Source organism: Abrus precatorius, unplaced genomic scaffold (assembly GCF_003935025.1).
Source record: "Abrus precatorius isolate BTA unplaced genomic scaffold, Abrus_2018 Scaffold7, whole genome shotgun sequence".
Lineage (NCBI taxonomy): Eukaryota > Viridiplantae > Streptophyta > Magnoliopsida > Fabales > Fabaceae > Abrus > Abrus precatorius.
The window spans coordinates 34307217-34327738 of NW_020874417.1; the positions used below are offsets into that span (position 1 = coordinate 34307217).

General features: G+C 31.9%; 4 protein-coding genes across 10 annotated transcripts; 2 read left to right on the forward strand and 2 right to left on the reverse strand.

The window, feature by feature from the left end:
* The first annotated feature begins 1520 nt into the window (after positions 1 to 1520).
* Positions 1521 to 4239, forward strand: LOC113872966. Of its 2 annotated transcripts, none has more exons than XM_027510884.1 (4): positions 1521 to 1677; positions 1804 to 1930; positions 2692 to 2752; positions 2874 to 4239. In XM_027510884.1, exons 1-4 carry the CDS (start codon positions 1631 to 1633, stop codon positions 3455 to 3457), a joined length of 819 nt encoding a protein of 272 aa, XP_027366685.1. In that variant the 5' UTR covers positions 1521 to 1630; the 3' UTR covers positions 3458 to 4239. The 2 variants fall into 2 exon arrangements, with proteins under 2 accessions (XP_027366685.1, XP_027366686.1); XM_027510885.1 differs by having other exon boundaries at positions 2704 to 2752; positions 2874 to 3463.
* Positions 3518 to 4935, reverse strand: LOC113872967. The gene has a single exon (XM_027510886.1). The coding sequence runs from the start codon at positions 4519 to 4521 to the stop codon at positions 4192 to 4194; it is 330 nt and encodes a 109-aa protein (XP_027366687.1). The 5' UTR covers positions 4522 to 4935; the 3' UTR covers positions 3518 to 4191.
* Positions 4936 to 6251: 1316 nt separating this feature from the next.
* Positions 6252 to 9198, reverse strand: LOC113872501 (probable beta-D-xylosidase 5). Of its 2 annotated transcripts, XM_027510100.1 has the most exons (6): positions 8486 to 9198; positions 8107 to 8276; positions 7920 to 8017; positions 7077 to 7838; positions 6766 to 6968; positions 6252 to 6714 (listed from the first exon to the last, which is right to left on the reverse strand). In XM_027510100.1, exons 1-6 carry the CDS (start codon positions 9167 to 9169, stop codon positions 6298 to 6300), a joined length of 2334 nt encoding a protein of 777 aa, XP_027365901.1. In that variant the 5' UTR covers positions 9170 to 9198; the 3' UTR covers positions 6252 to 6297. The 2 variants fall into 2 exon arrangements, with proteins under 2 accessions (XP_027365901.1, XP_027365899.1); XM_027510098.1 differs by having other exon boundaries at positions 6252 to 6968.
* A 5331-nt stretch (positions 9199 to 14529) lies between these two features.
* LOC113871172 (vacuolar-sorting receptor 1) lies at positions 14530 to 20361 on the forward strand. 5 transcript variants are annotated; one of them, XM_027508041.1, is made up of 13 exons: positions 14530 to 14663; positions 14807 to 15171; positions 15666 to 16358; positions 16442 to 16530; positions 16621 to 16690; positions 16767 to 16850; positions 16948 to 17024; positions 17120 to 17201; positions 17898 to 17980; positions 18130 to 18196; positions 19217 to 19345; positions 19429 to 19541; positions 19816 to 20259. In XM_027508041.1, the coding sequence occupies exons 2-13, from the start codon at positions 14865 to 14867 to the stop codon at positions 19912 to 19914; spliced, it is 1893 nt and encodes a 630-aa protein (XP_027363842.1). In that variant the 5' UTR covers positions 14530 to 14663; positions 14807 to 14864; the 3' UTR covers positions 19915 to 20259. The 5 variants fall into 5 exon arrangements, 4 of the variants coding, with proteins under 4 accessions (XP_027363842.1, XP_027363844.1, XP_027363845.1 ...); XM_027508043.1 differs by having other exon boundaries at positions 14557 to 15171; positions 19217 to 19349; positions 19442 to 19541; positions 19816 to 20202; XM_027508044.1 differs by having other exon boundaries at positions 14557 to 15171; positions 19447 to 19541; positions 19816 to 20202.
* The last annotated feature ends 161 nt before the right edge of the window (positions 20362 to 20522 follow it).

Here is a 20522-nt window from a genome sequence, read left to right on the forward strand (position 1 = left end):
ACATGGGTGACGTTCATTAATGGAGTTTACACCATATATAGGTTGCATTTAGCCAAACGCATGCAGATTACAATATCTCAAGGCTCAAAGTGCATCGAGTATAATAAGTGGGTTGAGTATGCAGATTACTAAAGAGATGGAAAACCACTCACTGAATGCATGATTATGCGATAGCTTTAATTTCCCGAATAAGGTTGGCTAGTAGTAAGAAAGAGTTACAAATTCACTCTTCTAGTAAATCTTTCAATGAGACATTAGATGCCATTTGTTTTTATTATTTAAATTTTTGCATAGTCACTTGCAATTTTAAAAGCACGTTTTGTTTTATTCATTGATTGGCATGACCACCATGTAAGTAGAGGTGTCTGTGGTTCTATTTTAATTTAATTTTTCATTCAAAAAAGTGTCCAAAAAGAATATAAAAATGGATCGATTTAAACGTAAGTGGTGCCTCTGGCTCCTAATATCTTCGAATCAAGCTATATATTGGAGCAGCATGTCTAAATTCTACAACATCCTCTGTGAGCAAATTGCTAAAATTGTTAAAAGAAGAACGCATCCTCTAATTAACATGGCGTAGGTGTCCACGTTTTCCTCTGGTCTAAATATAAATAATTAAGAAATTACCTATTTGGAAAATTTTGGAATTCTTTAACATATATAAATACTTTAGTAAACATCTAATTAATTTTCACTGAATGATACAAAACAAGTGAATGTTTCAAAACGTTAAGTGTCTTCAATGAAAGAGGAAAATTATCGCATCGCCAGGTAAAAATATGATAAATGTGCTCAATCTAAAACAAATTTAAAATTAATATTTGCACACTTGCTTCAATTATTCTTTAAATAAATTGTAAATTGTGTTTGTTCATTCAGTATTAAAGATTTTAATCTACCTCTACGTATCCAAGGTTAGTGATTATTTTAAGCAATAACATTTCTAGAAACTATTTTATTTTTTCAACATTATATTTTCTTTCTCATTTTGTTATATGACTTTGAATAATATTTCTAATTCAATTTATATTTAATTATAAAAAATATATCTCTTTAATTTAGTTTTACTCAGTGTAATAAAATATTTAATAATGATATTTTATATTTTATTAATTTTTTAAAATAATTATATAATATATCACCCTTTTTTTTATTATTTATGTACAGAGAGGGAAAAGTATTGTTATTTATTTATTAATATAAACATTTAAAACAATATTAAGTAGTCTAAAGATTAAAAAATAATTAATAATAATAAATAAATAAATAAACTATTATAAATATATATATATATATAACAAAATTAAAAAATAATTTGTATATTTTTAAAAACAAATAAAAAAAAGTTAGCAAAAAATAAAAATAAAAATACATTTTTAAAATTTTATTTAATTTAATAATGTTTACGCAGTATATAAACATTAAATAATTATTAAAAACAAATTAAAGAATTAAATGATGATTAACAAAAAAAAAAAAGAGAATTAAATGATGACCTTGTGTTGTGGGATGGATCTCGAGAGAAAGAGCAATGGTGACACGTAGAAATTGAATAGTAGAACAGAACAAAGTTTAGCCCTACTCTAATCGGATTGAGATTTCAATTTTGAACAGAAAAACCTAATGTTTCATGGATTCAATGCGTCGCCATTCTGATAAGTTGGATCGAGAACGAAGGTGCTCTCTCTTCTCACTCCTTATGTTTTCAACTCCATCAATCGCATAGCATGGTTTTCAATAAATACACACATTCTAGTTCTTGTAAATTACTGAGATTTTTCATTATTGGGATGTTGCCTGTAGTCCCAAGAGATATAGAAGGGATGTTAAGGAAGAAAATAGAGGAGGAGGTGGCCACCATAATCATATGAATCATCATGAGCCTCGCAAACATTCTTCTCAACCACCAAGATCTCGTTCTTATTATCAGGTCATACCAATTTTATTTTATTTTTCAATTGAATGCATCTTGTTTGCCTGTGAACCTAGTTCTGCCCCTAATCGTATTCAAATTTGCATATTCACTTGTATTAGATTTGGTTGTTGTTTAACCCTTTTTTGGTTCCTAGTGACTGCCTAACCAAAGGGATTTTTCTTTTGTTTTAAGATCCATGATTTCTATATTCTTAAAGAGGAGTGTTACATGTGTACTGTACACTATCCACTGGCTAATTCATTCCCCAACATAAAGTAGTGAACTTTAGCTCAAGGTTATTGTATATCCTTGGGTTGCATATAATCGGTCGTATTGTGGCTAGTATACAATGGTTTAGATGTACTTCTTTGGTGCCATTGTCTATCGGGTACAAGTGGTAATTATTCAAGATTGTCGATTCAAGATTGCTATATAGTGTTGTTATACCAGGTGAAATATAAGCTTGAAATGCCATGAAAAGACAACAACTGGCATTTGCTTCGAGGGCTAAATATTGTATGAACAGTTCAAATCTGCGTAGTTGATTGTGCAAAACGTATAATATGAAATCCTTGGCAAGCATTGTTGACAATAGTTCTTATTTTTACTTCCCTTGACAATATTTATCATCACTTACCTTTCTGTACGCAATATTGAAAATAACATTTCTTAATTATCATTTACGAGATGACTTGGTGATTCATTTAAAATCCCTTTTATATGGTTGATTTTCAATGTATAACCATCTTAGGCTTGCCTATGCATGTTTTATACAGCATGATGAACAAGGAATTACTGGGCAGCTTGATCAAAGCAGGGGTCGAAGGGATGTTGGCGGTGAGCTTCCTTATTTTTATTTTGGATACACACACACACATATGTTCCTTCGGTTTATTGTGCATGGATGATTTGTAGATTGACTCCATACACTGAAGCACAATTTTTCCATTTAACGAAGGAAAAGTCTTCACTCAGAGTAAAGAGAATAATGAAAGGGTGGAAAAAAGTCAAAGTAGAGAGCAAAGAGACGAGAAATCACAGGGAAAACTGGATGATAATTTCCGGAGAAGAAATGGTTTTACTGAAAGAAAAGATGATCCACCTCCTACAGTGAGGAAAAGGCCGGCATTTAGGGAGAAGAAAATTCCAATGGATTCAGGAGATGCTAATCCAGCTCCAACAGTGGCAGTAAAGTCAAGCCATACTGACTACCCTCAAGAAAGAAATGAAAGCAAGGAGGAAAGGAGCAGCAATCCTCATCATCTGGATAAACCTGAGGGGCAAAATGCAGATGACAGAGCACTGAACAAGAGTGAAGTTAGGAGGGATGGCTTTTCATCAAGAGCGATAAGGCATGGGGGCAGTGGAGCCAATAACAATTACAGGGGAAGAGATAAATTTAATAGGAGACAAGGTTATCGTCCTATTACAACACGAACAGAGAAGTGGAAACATGATTTGTATCAAGAGGTTAACAAAGATCCTATTTCAAAGAATGAGGATGAGCAGATTGCAAAGTTAGAAGCACTCTTGGCTTCATAGTATAAAACAGAAGCCAGTATTTGCTTTTTTTTTTTAATTTGATTTTTTTTTTTTCAACTTGTGGCTTGTCGTACAATTCCCAGAGATGATTTGCTTCACTTACCAGTTTCATGATTTCTGTCTCTCTCTGCTTTACGTGTTACCCTCGTATTGCCGAATCTGTTCTATATGATATCAAGTAGTTACTGACTTCACTCTGCTACGATTGCCAGTTTCTGCAAATGTTAACGACAGGGTCGAATCCTAATGACAGTGGAGGTATATATTTTGAAAGTGGAGTAACTTGGTTAAGTTGGTTTCATTGGGGGTCAGAGCAATATGCACCTACAAGCTTATATTACCTGTGAGAACGTGCCAGCACAACATAAAAAGTAAAATTATTTTATACATCGACAGAGAAAGGGTAATTCGCACATTATTTTGGTTTAAATATAATGGATTTAATTTTATATACATAACGCCATTAGATAAATATTTTGTACTGATTTGGCTGTAACAGAATAAAAGAAAATTGTTTCTGTTCAAAATCAAAATCTCTTAACATTCATTGAAGCAGTCATTACAATTGATCCCCTAGAAATTAGGTTACAAGATCAGGAGTATACACAATTATATTACAAATGATAGTCACCCATCATCTTAAACAAATGAATCAAACCGTAAAAGAAACACATAATATCTTAAAGTCCCAGAAGACTATAAATAATTGAAGATTGAACAATCCTATGATGTTATCACTTGCGATTGCGAATGTTGTTGAAATTATTAGTGGGTTGGGCAGCATAAGAAGCAGTAACATTGGCAGTGGGTGGAGCAACAGTAACAGGGCCTCTGGGGCTAACCAAAAACCCATCAACACCATGTCTATGCTCTAAGAATTCAGTTGTGGGTGGCTGGAAATCAGACCTGGTTCTTCTGTGAGATGATCCTGTGAATGAGTCAGATCCCAATAGCAAATGGTAGCTACGGTTTGAGCTCTCAGAATGAGAGAAGCTCCTGAAGCTATGGTGATGAGGCTTTTGCTTCTTCATCACATGAATAAGATATGGAATCAAACCTTCCATTGCTGCTTAATTTGCTCTTCCTTTCACAAATTTTGCCACCTTTGACTATGAATATTGAAAGCCTTGAAGTGAAGCTTGGGTTTTTTTTGCATAGCAGGTTACGAAGGATCACATATTTATATTGCTGGAGCCTGCAATCAGAGATTTTGCAGGACTAAATTGTCAACGCCAAATAATATTCCATTCATATCCTTCTACGAGTACTAGATGTAAAGATAACTTCAAACACTTCTTCCTAGGTAATATATAAAATAATGACCAAGTGCATTATAATAATAATCATAAGGAAAGTTGTTTAACAGATAAATCTCAAATATTATTACTTTTATCAGTTAAAATATGTAAAATGGTTTTGACTTTTGAGGGGTGTTTGAATATTTTCACTCGGTAATTGGCTTTCCGGTTGCAATTGTTGTCAGGTGACAAGTCTGACTACGACTTTTGCTAGATATATGTTCCGTGATATTTGATAGCACCATGTTTTAGTCATATCTTTCAACGAATAATAAGTAACCCGTTGAAGGTTTGACCATATGATTTTCCTTTGGCTGCAATGCCCCATGACATTGCGCGTAGCAAAAGATAGAGCTAAACAGCTCAGCGCCACTTTCTTAAAATGATTGTTTTTGAAAATGATGAGATTGGAATAAAGTTTAGTTTGAGTATAAAAAAATAATAATTTTTTTAATAGTTAAAAATAATTTATGCTTTTTATTTTTTGAGAAGTTTCGTATTAAAATGTTGTTATCATTCTATTATTTATATATATTTTCTTATCTTCTTGTCATCGAAACTAGTTTTGGATAGTCTTTTAATTAATTTTTTATTTTCTCATGTTGACTTATCTTTTTTCTACTAAATTAGAGTTTATATATACAAAGAGTCTGTGTAGGTGCGCACACGTGTATGTGTTTTTTTTTTTTTTTGTCTAATTATAAAAGGCTCGCATAATAGTTTTTAATTGGGTTAAATGCACTGTTTAAGATGAACTCCTTAACCAATAACTAGAGGCTGTTATCTGAATTTGATTTTAACTTTTTTGTTAGGTTGAGTTTAAGTATCTATAAATAAAAAAATTTAAAAATATATATATAGTTATTGTATTGAAATTATAAAAATATAGAATCATTTAAATGTGAGTTTTTTAGCCCAATCTATTTAACTGCATTGAACCTATGGTTAACGAGATAGCATGTGGATATTTTTTTAAAAACAAAAACAAATTTTAAGTTACAAAGTTAGTAAAAATTTAATAAGATTTGAAGGATTTTAAATAATGGGATATTCAAGTTTGAAAAAGGAGTTTAAATTCATAAAATGAAGGCTGAAAAAAAGTGCATAAGCTAGAGAGCTTTAATCTAAAATCGTTTATGCCAACCTTTTATGCTAATAAGTTTATCTTATCAAAGCACCACACAAGCTGGAGTAGCTCAGTTGGTTAGAGCGTGTGACTGTTAACCACAAGGTCTAAGGTTCAAGCCCTTCCTCTAGCGTTTGTTCATTTATTTATTTATTTTCGCTGTTTTGCCAATTTCTAAGCATCAACTGTAAACAGTATTACCTACTCAAAGTAAAACTTTCTTCTAATACTTTTGCATCACTTTATATATATATATAGTATCAGATACATTATACGTAGGACTCTTCCACTTCTATCAAACTCATCACTTGCAGAAACACTGTTATTTACCTACTACATATGAAGTGAGTATAGTAACTAGCTGGCAGATAATATTGCTATGGCTTGTAGCTGCTAGCATAGTTTTCTTTTTGGTTTCATTCATACATGAATTCTTTTCCATTCACACTCCCTGAAAGTCTGATATCAATGTGGTGTCTAACTTGTGTTTCACTAGAGGAGCCAACCAAAATGGTGTGCTGTCCAATGACCAACTTTCTTTTGCCATCACTATCCACATTACTTAGCAATTGACATATATCAATTTTCACCGTTACAAACTCTGTCATCCCCACCACAACTTGTACTCTTTCAAATCCTATCAATTGTTTGATTGGAGCCCCAGTCACCATCTCTGAAGTTGCTGGCTCCCAGAACACTAACACCACATGAGATCCATTAAAGGGTCCATTGTTCTTCACACCAATGACAAGTAAAAATGTCAAATCTTGACAATTTATGGTGGAAACATCAATTGCTTGACCATCAGAGAGAGACTCAAGTTGGGTGGCAGAGTTGGAAGAGAAGATATTATGTGGTTCAGAAATGGATGTGTTCTGAATCATTATGGTGGAGGGAGCAGATGCAATGTATATGGAAAATGTGGAGTAGCTTAATCCATAACCAAATTCATAGAGGGAATTCCCATTATAAAACCTATAGGTTCTTCCATGGAAATTTCTACTGCTGTTGGCTCTCATGTTCATGTCTGTCATGGGCACTTGATCAGCATAAGATTGTGGATACCATGTAAAAGGGGACCTACCACCTAAAAATTAGTACACCACTGTTAGTGTCTAAAGACTTGTTTTGTAGACATCATCTGGTAACAAAGTACTAAAAAATAAATATAGGCATTGTAATACAAAAACTGTACCTGGATTGTAGTCTCCAAATATCGTTTGAGCTATGGCATCCCCCCCTGCTTGACCTGGATACCCCACCCACAATATCCCGCCTATGTTACTAACACTTTTACAGAAAGAAATGTCAATTGGACCTGCTGCCATGATGGCCAAAATAACTGTTCCTTTGGTAGCAGCGGCCACATCTCTCACAAGTTTCTCTTGAAATCCAGGTAATGTCAAGTTCTCTCGGTCAAGGCCCTCAGCTTCAATAGATTGGTCTAATCCCACAACCACCACCACTGCATCAGCAGAGGCTGCTGCCTTAGCTGCTGCTGCAATGAGGTTCTGATCACCACATTTAACATTGCTACAACCAGGTGCATAAGTCACAGAAGAAATGTACTTCTGTAGCCCTTGTAAAGGGCTAGTGTAGCGGCAAGGTATGCCTGCATAGTTGCTAATCATAACTGTGGTGGCATTAGCATTTGGTCCAATCACAGCCAATTTTTTAATGTTAGTTTGGGATAAGGGAAGAGCCCCATTATTCTCCAACAAAACTATTCCTTGCTTTGCAGCATCTAAGGCCAATTGTTGATTGTCTTTAGTACATACATCGGATGGCCCAAGGTTTGCAAATGGCAGCGACTTGGGATCATCAAAGAAGCCCAATCTCATTAGAACTATGTAGTTGTATACTAAGGCCTGGTCTACAGTAGCTACATCTACCTTTTTCAAGTTCACTGCATTTACAGTGTAATTTTTTAGAAAGTTGCCACAGTTCATGTTTAAACCTGCATGATAAGATACCAAATAATTATCCAAAACCAAATCATAAAATTGTAGAATTTGTGCAGCTGCAACTTCAGTTCTACCTGCTTTCAATGCAAGAGCCACTGCATCTTCTGGAGTTGCAGTGTAATGTATTGCATCATAATAGACTTCCACTGAATCACAGTCTGAAACAATGTACCTGTACGGAAATTTTTATGTAACGTTTTTATGTTAGGCTGGGATATGTTATGAATAAATCAAATGACTCGTTGAGGGTGGAAGACAAACCCATCTAGACCCCACTGGCCTCTGATTACCCCTTTGAGAAGGTCTGGATCAGCACATGTAGGAATCCCATTCACTCTATTATAAGAACACATGACACTGCTAACATGCCCCTCCTCCACACACCTCTTAAACGGAGGCTGATACGTGTCCTCCAAGTCTTGCTTTGTCACCTGCAACAACCCCAATTATGCAACAATTATTAATGTATAAGTCATTATGTATATCTTAGTTATACTAACGATGTCTTAAGTCAGAGACATCATTGAAAAAAATTAATCATCTAAATTGATTGACCTCTTTTAGAAAGAATCCCATGTGAATAAAATAAATAATGCATTTTTGGGCATATTACATAACTTGTTCTAGTTTTTATCTTTACCTTTGCATCAAAATGGAAGCGATCAACGCCTTTCCAATTGTCAAGATCATAAGCAGTATAATGCTTACAACAACTTGAAACCTTAAGCCTATCAGCTTTAGCACTTGCTTCATCATCCACTTCTTGTAGGCCACGAACATACTTAACAGCATATGTAGACACCACCAAAGGGTCCTCACCTGGAGTTTCCTGGCCACGTCCCCACCTTGGGTCACGGAACACATTCACGTTAGGACTCCAAAATGTCAAACCAGCCAAATCCACGTTGTACATGGCTCTAGCTTCAGTTGACACAACCTGCCCCATATTGTACCACAAACTTGCATTAAAGCTTGCAGCTGATAATATCACAGCTGGGAAGCTAGTGGCACCTGGCACCCTCTTGTCAAAATGTGTTCCTGGTCCTAAATTGGACACCCCATGAAGTGCTTCTGACCACCATTCATAAGCAGGCACACCAAGCCTAGAAATACCCGCAGAAGGGTTTACTAATTGTTTTGCCTTTTCTTCAAGTGTTAGGCGTGACACCAAGTCCTTGGCCCTTGCCTCGTACGACAGGGAAGTGTTGCAAAATGGGAAGTTGCTAGTTTTAGTTGACCCCTTGTCACATGCATGTTTTTGGCTACCAGTTGGGAGTACCACAAATGAAAGAAAAATGGGTAAGAACAAAAGTTGATTTCTCATGGTATGGTTTACAAAAACTTCATAAAATTATGTAGTTTTTATGTTATGGAGCGTAGCAACCTCTCCTCTTGATTTATATACTACTACAAGATTGTGTGCTTTTTCCTTCTTCATGCTAAAAGTTGGTTGCTTGTGAGTTGGGATATGATCTAGAAGGTACAGTGTATTGTTTCACTGTTTGGTTACTACTTTGGCGGTGATGTAATGCATGTATAATGATTCTACGATGCTTAAACAAAACAAAAGCATCTCTGGTTCTTCCGTGGCATCACTAGTGTAGGGTTCTACATGGTCCAACACATCCCATATCTTGTCCGAAAAATTAGAGAATGGTAACAGTAATTGCGTGGTCACTATAATAATTAATGTGGGTTGATATTATTCGTTATACAAATGGTTTGTCATTGTAATTATGAAAATGGTGGTTCACGTAGGAATGGGATAGGATTGTTAATATGACGTTGCTCAATGAGAGTAGCTTATAACGAAGTTAATGTCAATGTAACTAAGTAATGATGTATATATTTCTTGGGAAATAAGATACTAGTACCTAAGAATATATTTAGGATTAGATAAAAGGGACCAAAGGAAGTGAAAGGGGTACTCATGGTAGGGTGCCTTTGAAGACAAAGCAGATGAAGTGCACGCCCTCTATATGTTCTTTGTCATACAAAGCTTTAACTCTTGATTAATCAACCATTGATATTTGGGCCTGACCCAACTAGTTAAGGACTCCAGTTTTTACAATAATGGTTAATGTTTACTAATTAGTTAGTAGTACAATTTATTAAATGCTAATGGTGAAATTACGTGAAGTTTTTTCTTACAATTTTTTGAATATTTTTATTTTTATAATATTTTTATATATCAAGTCAATCTACCAAGTTGATAGGTTAAATGGAATTAAATTTTTTCTTGACTTATCATAAAAGTGAATCAAGTTTAATTAATTTACTTTTAATTTAACGTATTATGAGACATTTACATGATTCGTTTTCACAGCTTAAGATAATAAAAAAAATTAAGCTATTTACAGTTAATTTTATATAAAAGTATTAAATAAATATTTAATTAAGCTATTTACTAAACCTAATCTTTTCGAATGAAACACCATTTGGAAATACGAGAGGATACAAATTTAAAAAAATTGATAAAAGTATTTATTGCGTGCATTTAAAAGAAAAATATTATTCACCTAGGGATGTATGTGAGATATATTTTTGTTTGCTCTGCAAATTTTCTGCAATAAATGTTCGATTTCTTTGTCTTAACGCTCTGTCACCGCGCGTGGTCATGCAAGGGCTATTCAATTGTGCTTATAAATGGACTGTACCGGTGATGTGATATATGTGAAACAAGCCAAATTTACCAGTTTTATAAAATATATTTTTATATTCTATTTTTATTTCATTTTTATTTTTTAAAATTTATAAAAAGGTATTGAAAACGTATTTTATATTTTATTGTTTTCTACACAAATCTTTAAAAAAATAAAAATAAATAACATTTTTATTATTAAAAATAAAAACAAAAAAATTAAAAACCAAACAGACTAACTTTCCTCATCAGGTTTCACCTACAACCTGACAAACCGTCTTTTAAAGAACTTTCTTTATTATTATTGTTTTCACATTTAAGACTTTAAAAATGTTTTTATAAAATAATAAATAATTGAATAAATGTTTTATTATATTTTTTATTTTTATAAATAACAAATATTTAATGAAAGTTTATATATGTATTATAAATTTACATTATATTGTTAAAATGTATAAGATTATTATAAAAATGAAAAAAAATCATTAACATCTCATTTTTTTTATTATTTTTATCAAATAAAATCAATATTAAAGATAAACTTATAAACGAGTTAACTATTTTTTTATTTTAGAAAACTAAAATAAAATTATTAAAGCATTAAGAAAAAGGAAAAAGTACTACTGTACAGTTGAATTTGAGTTCCACCAATGAGCGATGGCTGTGTAGATAAAAGCCATACGATGACTGTCAGGCAAAAATAATATGAATGATTCTAGATCCTTTTATCTTATATATTTATATTTTAAATTATTTAATAAAAAAATATATTAAATTTTTAAATAAAAAAAATATTTAATATTTATTTCATAAATATTATATTATTTAACAATATTTAATATTAATTTATGTTATGTGTTAATAACAAATTATTATTTTTAACTATATTTGTTATTTACAATAATTTTTCTCTTATAAAAAAATTTCTAAAAGTTTATCAAAATGGGCATATAAATATCATAAGATAAGAATCTAAAATTAAAATCCTTGTATGATAAAAATATTTATTTTATATTATATTATTTTTCTTTTTAATAAATGATTATTGTTGAATAAATATTGTATAACGCTTGTTATATAACTTGAGACACTTTTTTCCCCTATTTGAGCAGCCTTTTATTTAATGAGATTAATATAACATTTATTTAAAAAATTATTAATTAATAAAATTTCTTGTGCTCTTAATCTTCACACGATTGAAATATAAGGGTGCGCCTACGGGATTGTCCACGTGTCATTGAAGAACACTTGTCACTATGGTTATTGGCTGGAACGCGTCATGTGCTTTCTCATTGCTCATTTCTCATATTATAATGAGAAACGTTTTCCGCGTGGACCTACTTTTATATCCAAGTTTAAATAAGTGTTCTTCATTTGCTATTATAGTAAAACTATAATTACTCCATATTAAGAAATAAATTTTATTAATTTCAAATTTTAAAATTAAATTTAAACATTCATAAATAATTTTTTTTATAAAAAAACATATAATTATTATATTGAAATTATAAAAATACATTAAATATTTTTTTAAAAAAATTATTATTATTAACTATTTATCTTTAATTTTAAAATATATTAGATGTCTTAAAATTTAGTATACATATGATTAAAAATTTAATATAATATTTATTTATTTAATTTCTATTGCATTTCAATTAAATTTAAGCTGAAGTGGATGTGTGCCTTTTCATAACTTGATCCAAAAATCTAACATGATAAATTTATTAGCTTTTAAATATAAATCAAACACGTTGTCGTACGAAGTGCACAATCACGCAAAACGACAGCATATGGTGGTCATGGACGGGGACTATAGCAAATACTGACTCTTATGACTTTTAGTTTTTTCATTGTTGTATTTATTTATCAATTTCAAATGTTCAACGAAATTGAAAATTTCATTAGTATTTTAAAATTAAAACATAATAATTTGTAGGCAATAATTCTAATAATAACGAAAGCATTAATTTAAATTTCTATGTTAAAATCTTAAAGTGACATATAATAACTGAAGTAATTAGAACAAGTTAATAACGGTGCTGTTGTTACTTTATGACTATACTGATACTGTATTCTCATTATTACATACTTCATTGTCTCATAATTTTATTAATTGAACTGATTTAAAGGGCAATGTTTATTATTTAGTGACAAAGTATGGTTCTGATTGTGAGTAAATTGAATTTGCATGAAGCCAAGTTGACGATGAACATAAATATTTAAGTAAAGTACTCGTTTAAGTTGCCTCAACTTCACTATAATTCATTCATTCATTGCATTTCGTACTCATTATTATGCTATTTGACTTCATCAGGTAACCTTATTTAGTTACGTGGCTTTCAAATTTTGAGAAAACGAACAAAGAACACAATTAATATGAATTCACAAGTCCTTTTCTAATCTTGACATTATTTTTATGAGAAAAATATGTTATTTTATTGAGTTTGATCATGGGATCATGTATGCTCCGATTCATTAAATAAAGGGTAGGTAGGATGAATTTAGAGGTATACACTACCCTTTTTCAAACCTGAACCCGTCCTGTTATAAATTACAAACTTTTAAGAATATCATAAATTTTAATTAAATGGTTTAAATATGATAAAACATGATATATTAATGATATTAAATATTAAAATTTATTATTTATCAATTTCATAATGCATATTTTGAATACACGTTAAAAAAACTGCAGTTGATATATATAAAATCAAATTTTATTTATTGAAATTATTCAAATTTATATGTAATGAATTATGAAATTCTTTAAATTGGTTATATTATTGGTTAATCAAAATATACACTTTATATTTTACTTTTTAAAGTACATTTTATAAAACAAAAAACATTGAAAATTTTGTCAAGGGAAGGAGAGCGAGAGTGACTATATCTTTCATTGACTAATTGCATGTGTATATGGGTTATTTCTCAGAAAAATAATCATTTTTAAAAAATCCATAAAACTAATAAATAAATAAATCTATATATATAAAAAATTAACCAAACATATTCGAAATGTTAACAGAAAAAAAAAGACTATTATTCTTAAATAAAACACAGCGAATCATGGGTGGTGACTAAAGACAGAGAAAAAATGAAGCGTGTTGGGTGACAAATTTGTTTATAAAGTATTATATTATTCCTCTTTTGAGTAATGATACATTTATACTGTATAATTTTTTTAATTAAAAAATTCTTTTTTTTTTTTTTTTTAATTACACTGTCCATCTTATTCATTACTCATTTTCATTAAGTAATGTCTCTCCAGTTAAGCAATCTTACCCCCAGTTAACGTATATCACTAAAATGTCTTAAATGTAACATCGTTAAATATATTTACTATTTTGTATTTGCAGTTTTTATTATTTAATTATTCTTAAATTTACTGACCCTCCAGCATATAGGTTAATACTCTATCGATAGAGGGTTTTTGTGATTAATTAGCCATTCCGATTTTAAGATCTGAAAACATATTTGTATTGAAAGCTTCATAAAGAAAAGATTTTCACACTCAATTGTTGTAGCTAGGTTCATTGCAAATAAGATGGTACAAACCTAATATTTAACTTTCTACTTAATTTTAAAGATATTAAATTTCATTAATTTAACTGTTAAAATAGTCATTTTTATAATAAAATTAAATTTATACTTTTGTATAAATTAAATTTTTGCAATACTTATTTATTTTATATCTTTTAAATCATATTAAACTATAAATTTATTTTTTATTTTCCAAAACCTGTCTAATCATGATTAAAATTTTAAACTTATCTTTGCTTTTATTTTAAAATTTTCTGAAAAAAACAAGCACAAACAATTATTGTCTCCGTTGAGATATGGTGATGTCGATCCAGCAGCACACTGCACACGATGTGTTTGGTTTTATAGGATTGGTAGTGATATAATATATACGATATGCTGATAAGAAGAAAATATATTAAATAAAAAATGGATAAATATATATATATATATATAAAAAAACCAATCAACTAAATCTTGATCAACAATAAAATCAAAGAATTTAATTAATCAACTAAACATGTTTATGAATGCATTATATGCTTAATGGTTAAGAATAGCAATTTCAGTTTGTGTCTCCGTGGAATCAACAGAGAAAAAGATCTTTGCGTTTCCGAGTCTCCAAGTTTCTGTAGACTGCGTGAGACTCGTTGTTGTGAGCAAACATAAAAACGCAACTCAAGTTCCTTACTTTGTTTTGTTTCCTCTCAAACAACAAAAAAAATCCCACTTTCTTTATTTTACTTTTAATAAGAGTGTGTGAGTAACGGAGCAAATTTTATCCCTTTTTCTTCACAGAAGCGTTCTCTGAAGCAGACCCATTTTGGAGTTTGGAAAACCCTACGGGTGTTCCAAAATGAAGCTTCGGAGATCTTCTTTGGGTGTGTTTCTAGGGTTTCTGTTGTTGTCGTTTTCGCCGGCGTCAATGGCGAAATTCGTGGTGGAGAAGAACAGCTTGACGGTGACGTCGCCGGATGACATCAAGGGCACGCACGATAGCGCGATTGGGAACTTTGGGATACCCCAATATGGAGGAAGCATGGCTGGGAACGTGTTGTACCCAAAGGACAACAAAAAGGGATGCAAGGAGTTCGATGAGTATGGGATTTCCTTCAAATCCAAGCCCGGTGCTCTTCCCACTATCGTTTTGCTCGATCGAGGAAGTATGGTTCTTTTACCTGCATATTTGATTTTGAGGTTTGGGGTAACTTTTTCATATTTTTGTTTCTGTGGTTTTGTAGCTGGTTTTGCTTTGTTACTAAAGCGATTTTGTCACTTTGTTGATTGTTTTGCTTGTTGCTGAGCTAAAGTTGTTTGCTTTTGTCAGTTTAATTGCACTGCCATGCTCTTTGGTTCGTGGAAATTTGCTTTTGCATGTTTTTATGTCTGCTTGAAATTTGGATTAATGGTTTTGTTTTTTCCATTGGAGAAAAATATTTTTGCTCCATTAGTTCGTTTTGGGTTAGTTGATAGTTAAAGATGGGTGTTTAGGTTTTATTTGATGATTGAATAATTTATGAATTCAAATTTGTGGTTTGCTTTTACAGTTTTACACTGGTGCTGAGAAAGTGAGAGTTGAGTGGGGGCTATAAGTATGACTATGTCTTGAAATGTTCTCTTGGGTTTACACTTAGTGCTTTTCTTTTGTTCCTTGTAGATTGCTTCTTTGCTTTGAAGGTCTGGAATGCCCAGAAGGCTGGAGCTTCTGCTGTTCTTGTTGCGGATGATATTGAGGAAAAATTGATAACCATGGACACACCTGAAGAGGATGGGTCATCTGCAAAATATATAGAAAACATAACAATACCATCAGCTCTCATTGAGAAAAGTTTTGGTGAAAAATTAAAGAATGCCATAAATAATGGGGAGATGGTCAACGTCAATCTTGATTGGAGAGAGGCTGTCCCCCACCCAGATGATCGTGTAGAGTATGAATTGTGGACCAACAGCAATGATGAGTGTGGAGTTAAATGTGATATGTTGATGGAATTTGTGAAGGATTTCAAGGGTGCAGCGCAGATATTAGAGAAGGGTGGTTATACTCAATTTACGCCCCATTATATAACTTGGTACTGTCCTCAGGCATTCACATTAAGCAAACAGTGCAAGTCCCAGTGCATAAATCATGGAAGATATTGTGCTCCAGATCCCGAGCAGGATTTCAGCACTGGTTATGACGGGAAAGATGTGGTTGTTGAAAATTTAAGGCAGCTATGTGTTTTCAAGGTGGCAAATGAAACCAAAAAGCCTTGGGTGTGGTGGGATTATGTCACTGATTTTCAAATTAGATGCCCAATGAAGGAGAAAAAATACAACAAGAAATGTGCTGATGCTGTCATTGAATCACTTGGCAAGTGCATCATTATTGTTTATTATGTTTTTCATCAGTGATTGATGGTGACTTCTCAAATATGATTATTTCAATATCTGCAGGCCTTGATATTAAAAAAATTGAAAAGTGCATGGGAGATCCAGAGGCTGATTCTGAAAATCCTGTTTTGAAAGAAGAGCAAGATGCCCAAGTATTCCTTTATAACATTGATTAGTTTTTTAGTTTGTCATCATTTAATTGGTTGTTATGTATAGATATTTAATGAACTAGTGTTTTTCAGGTAGGGAAAGGGTCGCGAGGTGATGTTACCATATTGCCTACTCTTGTTGTCAACAATAGACAGTATCGAGGTTTGTATTGTATGCTTCTCTGATAGATATTGACTGGCATTTTTTATTCTTATGTATTTTTTTAATGCTTTTTCAGGAAAATTGGAGAAAGGCGCTGTTATGAAAGCTATTTGTGCAGGTTTTGAAGAAACAACTGAACCAGCTGTTTGCTTGAGCAGTGGTAAATGTTGACTTCAGTGTGGGGTTAGGGGAACTATTTTTGTTTACTTTTTAGTTTTGAAGCTGAGTTGATATGGGTGGCAAACTTTTATTGGCAGATGTGGAGACAAATGAGTGCTTGGAGAACAATGGTGGTTGTTGGCTGGATAAAACAGCTAACATCACTGCATGCAAGGTATTTGTACTTTAGTGAAAATAACTATCTAACTAGAGATCAATTCTGGTTCCAGTTCTCTGTATTCATGATTATATCTGTGAATATTTTCTCAGGATACATTCCGTGGGAGAGTATGTGAATGCCCCTTAGTGGATGGTGTGCAGTTCAAAGGAGATGGTTATACAACCTGTGAAGGTTAAAATATAAACTTATCTATTTGCATAAACTTCATCCAATTCTGTGCATGTTACTTGTATTTGAAGAAAAATAAAAGGATGAAATTAGAAGGATGCGAATATAGCATTGTGAACAATGATCTATGATTGTCCCATGCATAAAAGTCACTTTCATCATTCCTCAAATTTTTTTTGTGAAGATGTTACACTTAAATGAAGTACAGTGGTTCAAGGGGTAATTGTTTACTAATTGCGGTCAATTTGGTGCACTGGTTAATATGGTCAGATGATCCTTTTACAAAATCTATTTTTTTTAAGGTTAAATTACTTTATATGTCATTGTAGTTTTACTGAATTTTTAATTAGTGTCCTAAACTAAGTTTCTAATGCTATAGAAATTATTTAATTGATCCCTACTGATTGACAGCTGTTAAACTCCATTAATGGATGTTTAAAGTCATTTGCATGTCATTTTGTGCTTACTATGACTTGTTTTGAGGACCTAATTTTAAAACTTCCTGATCATTAGGAACCTAATTAAAATCTTAGTTAAAATGTGTGGACCTATTGAACAGGGATACTGTTGAAAGCTTTTAACCCTAAATTATAAAAATTCAATAAAATTATTGGAACCTAAAATATATATTGAGTATTTTAACCATTTTTAAAATGTGTATTCATAGTTTCATTCAACAAGTTTCTTCTGGGTTTGCAGCTAGTGGACCTGGGCGGTGCAAGATAAACAATGGAGGTTGTTGGCATGAAGCTCGGAATGGACATGCATATTCTGCTTGTTCGGTTAGTAATTTATAAGTTTCTCAACAATTGAAACTCCACTCAGCCTGTATTTGTCTTCACCAAATCTTTAACATTTGAAATTATATTGGTTTGTACATACATAATGGAAACTGAATTATGACATAAATTGTCGTTTGCTTCATGAACAGGATAATGGAGGGGTTAAATGCCAGTGTCCTGCTGGCTTTAGAGGTGATGGTGTCAAAAGTTGTGAAGGTGAGAAATATTGATATTGTTTTTTATTCATTTCTTTTCCTGGAGTGAGCCCTTGTGCAATATTCAGATTATCTAGAGCAGTAAGACATACACCTGGAATAGAATCTGGATCCTATTTTTAATGTTGTTCTGGTATATGTGGATATTCTTGTCGTTTCATGAATGTGGATTTATTTAGAGGATCCATGTTTTAGTGTATATGTGGATTATTGTTGCAAAGCATGGTTTGAGACCTAACCGAAAATCAATTTTTTCCTTTCTACTCAAACCAATGCTTGAAGATCCAAAATTCTGTCTTAACCCAAATCAACTGAATTTTACCAAACATGTTTTGATAATGAAAATCTGTTTGCACTTTCTAAAACGTTGGCTTGTCTACTCTAGGAGAAATAATAAAATGACAGGCCAGAGTTAATGATAAAGTAGTTATATGACAGGGCAGTTATGTAACAATTATTTATTTGTGTGATTAGACAGATGTAACAGTTATTGGTGCTGCAGCAATTATTTAATTGTAATAGGGAAGTAATGTAACAGTTATTTCGTTTTATGATGTGTAGTTATCAGAAGGTTAAGGGGGAGTTTGCTGCTGTATGATGTATTTTCACATAAAAAGTAAAGTCACATGATCGATTTAAAAAGTCATGTGATCAATTTTTAAAGACGTGTGACTTTTATGTTTTATCCTAACCATTCATGGTAGGATTTTTATTCTTATTCTCGCATAAAAAGAGCTTTCTGTAACACACAAAATATTTTGAACTAAACCAATTGAGACCTTAGGACAAATAAAAATGACTAAAAATAGGAAGATGTATTGCTGTCTCAGTAAGTAAAATTGGCTTTTATGTAATTTATACTTGGATAAACCATATCTTAAGTTCATCGTACCAATAAATTAGTTGTGTATTTTTGGTAATCATTTAACTTGACATTGTTAATTGATGATACCTGGGAATGTTTTCATCCTAACTAAAATCAGAATATCTGAAGCTGAATCCTTCTGTTTCATCGATTCAGACATTGATGAATGCAAAGAGAAGAAAGCTTGTCAGTGCCCTGAATGTAGCTGCAAGAATACTTGGGGCAGCTATGACTGCAGTTGCAGTGGGAATCTCCTGTATATCAGAGATCATGATGCCTGCATAAGTGAGTTAAATACACTTGTTCTTTTTGTTGCATGAACATTTGAATTGCTTGGTTTTATGTATCCGATTGGGGGTATTCTGCAGGTAAAACTGCCAGTCAAGAAGGAAAATCTGCTTGGGCTGCTTTTTGGGTCATTCTAGTTGGCTTAGTTGTGGCTGCTGCCGGGGCATACCTTGTGTACAAATATAGAATAAGGGTGAGCTTACATTATCACAGTTTGGTGACAATATTCAATGCCTTTTTTTATTTGACTCTAAATATTTATTGTTGTGGCATGCTATGAGATTCGTTAAATTCCATAAATAGCTGAGGTTTAATAGAAACTCAAATATTAGAACATGCATGTGTAGCATAAAAATTTGCAGTCTCTTGTGCATCTGCATTTCTTTATTCATTATTTTCTGCTTCTGTAAAGAAGCAAAAGACGTTTCCTTTGTAATTTACAAATATTTTTTCTTGGTGTTTTGCAGTCTTACATGGATTCTGAAATTAGAGCCATCATGGCACAATATATGCCCTTGGACAGCCAAGGAGAAGTTGTAAACCATGTGAACGAAGATAGAGCTTGAAAGGAAACACTTATCAACCTCTAGGGATATCATGTGTGAAGCCTGGGCGTGGCTTAACCTGTGTACCTTGTTGAGTTGTTCAGAATTCTGAATATTTGAATTTAATAGACTGTATCCTATGGACAATAAAAAATTCAGAATTAGATAGTTGTCCTACGTTTTTAATGGTAATGTAGTAAGTTGTATACTTGAAAAGGATGAATTTAGGGCAGATTTTAAATTATTTCATTTCACAAGATTCTAGTATTTCTGTTTGTGACATGTTTTGTTTCCACACTTTTGATTGTAACCTATGTGTTGACCAAAAAGAGATTGTAACCTATTTTGTTTTTTAGTACAGGCTTAAGTGAACAACACTACTCAATAGATGTAGAACCACCCGTTGCGCTGCTATGTTAATTTTTCAAAAAAATTTAGTAATAATCAGAGATATTAAGAATGTAAGAATACATGGATGTAAATATTTTTTATATTGAAATTAAAATAGTATTTAGATGTTATACATACGAAAATTATGTTGAACAAGTTAGTCAATAGCTTAAAATATTGAGAAGTAATAAAAATTTATTGGGAAAGAAAATATTTATTTTATAAAATTCTATTGTATT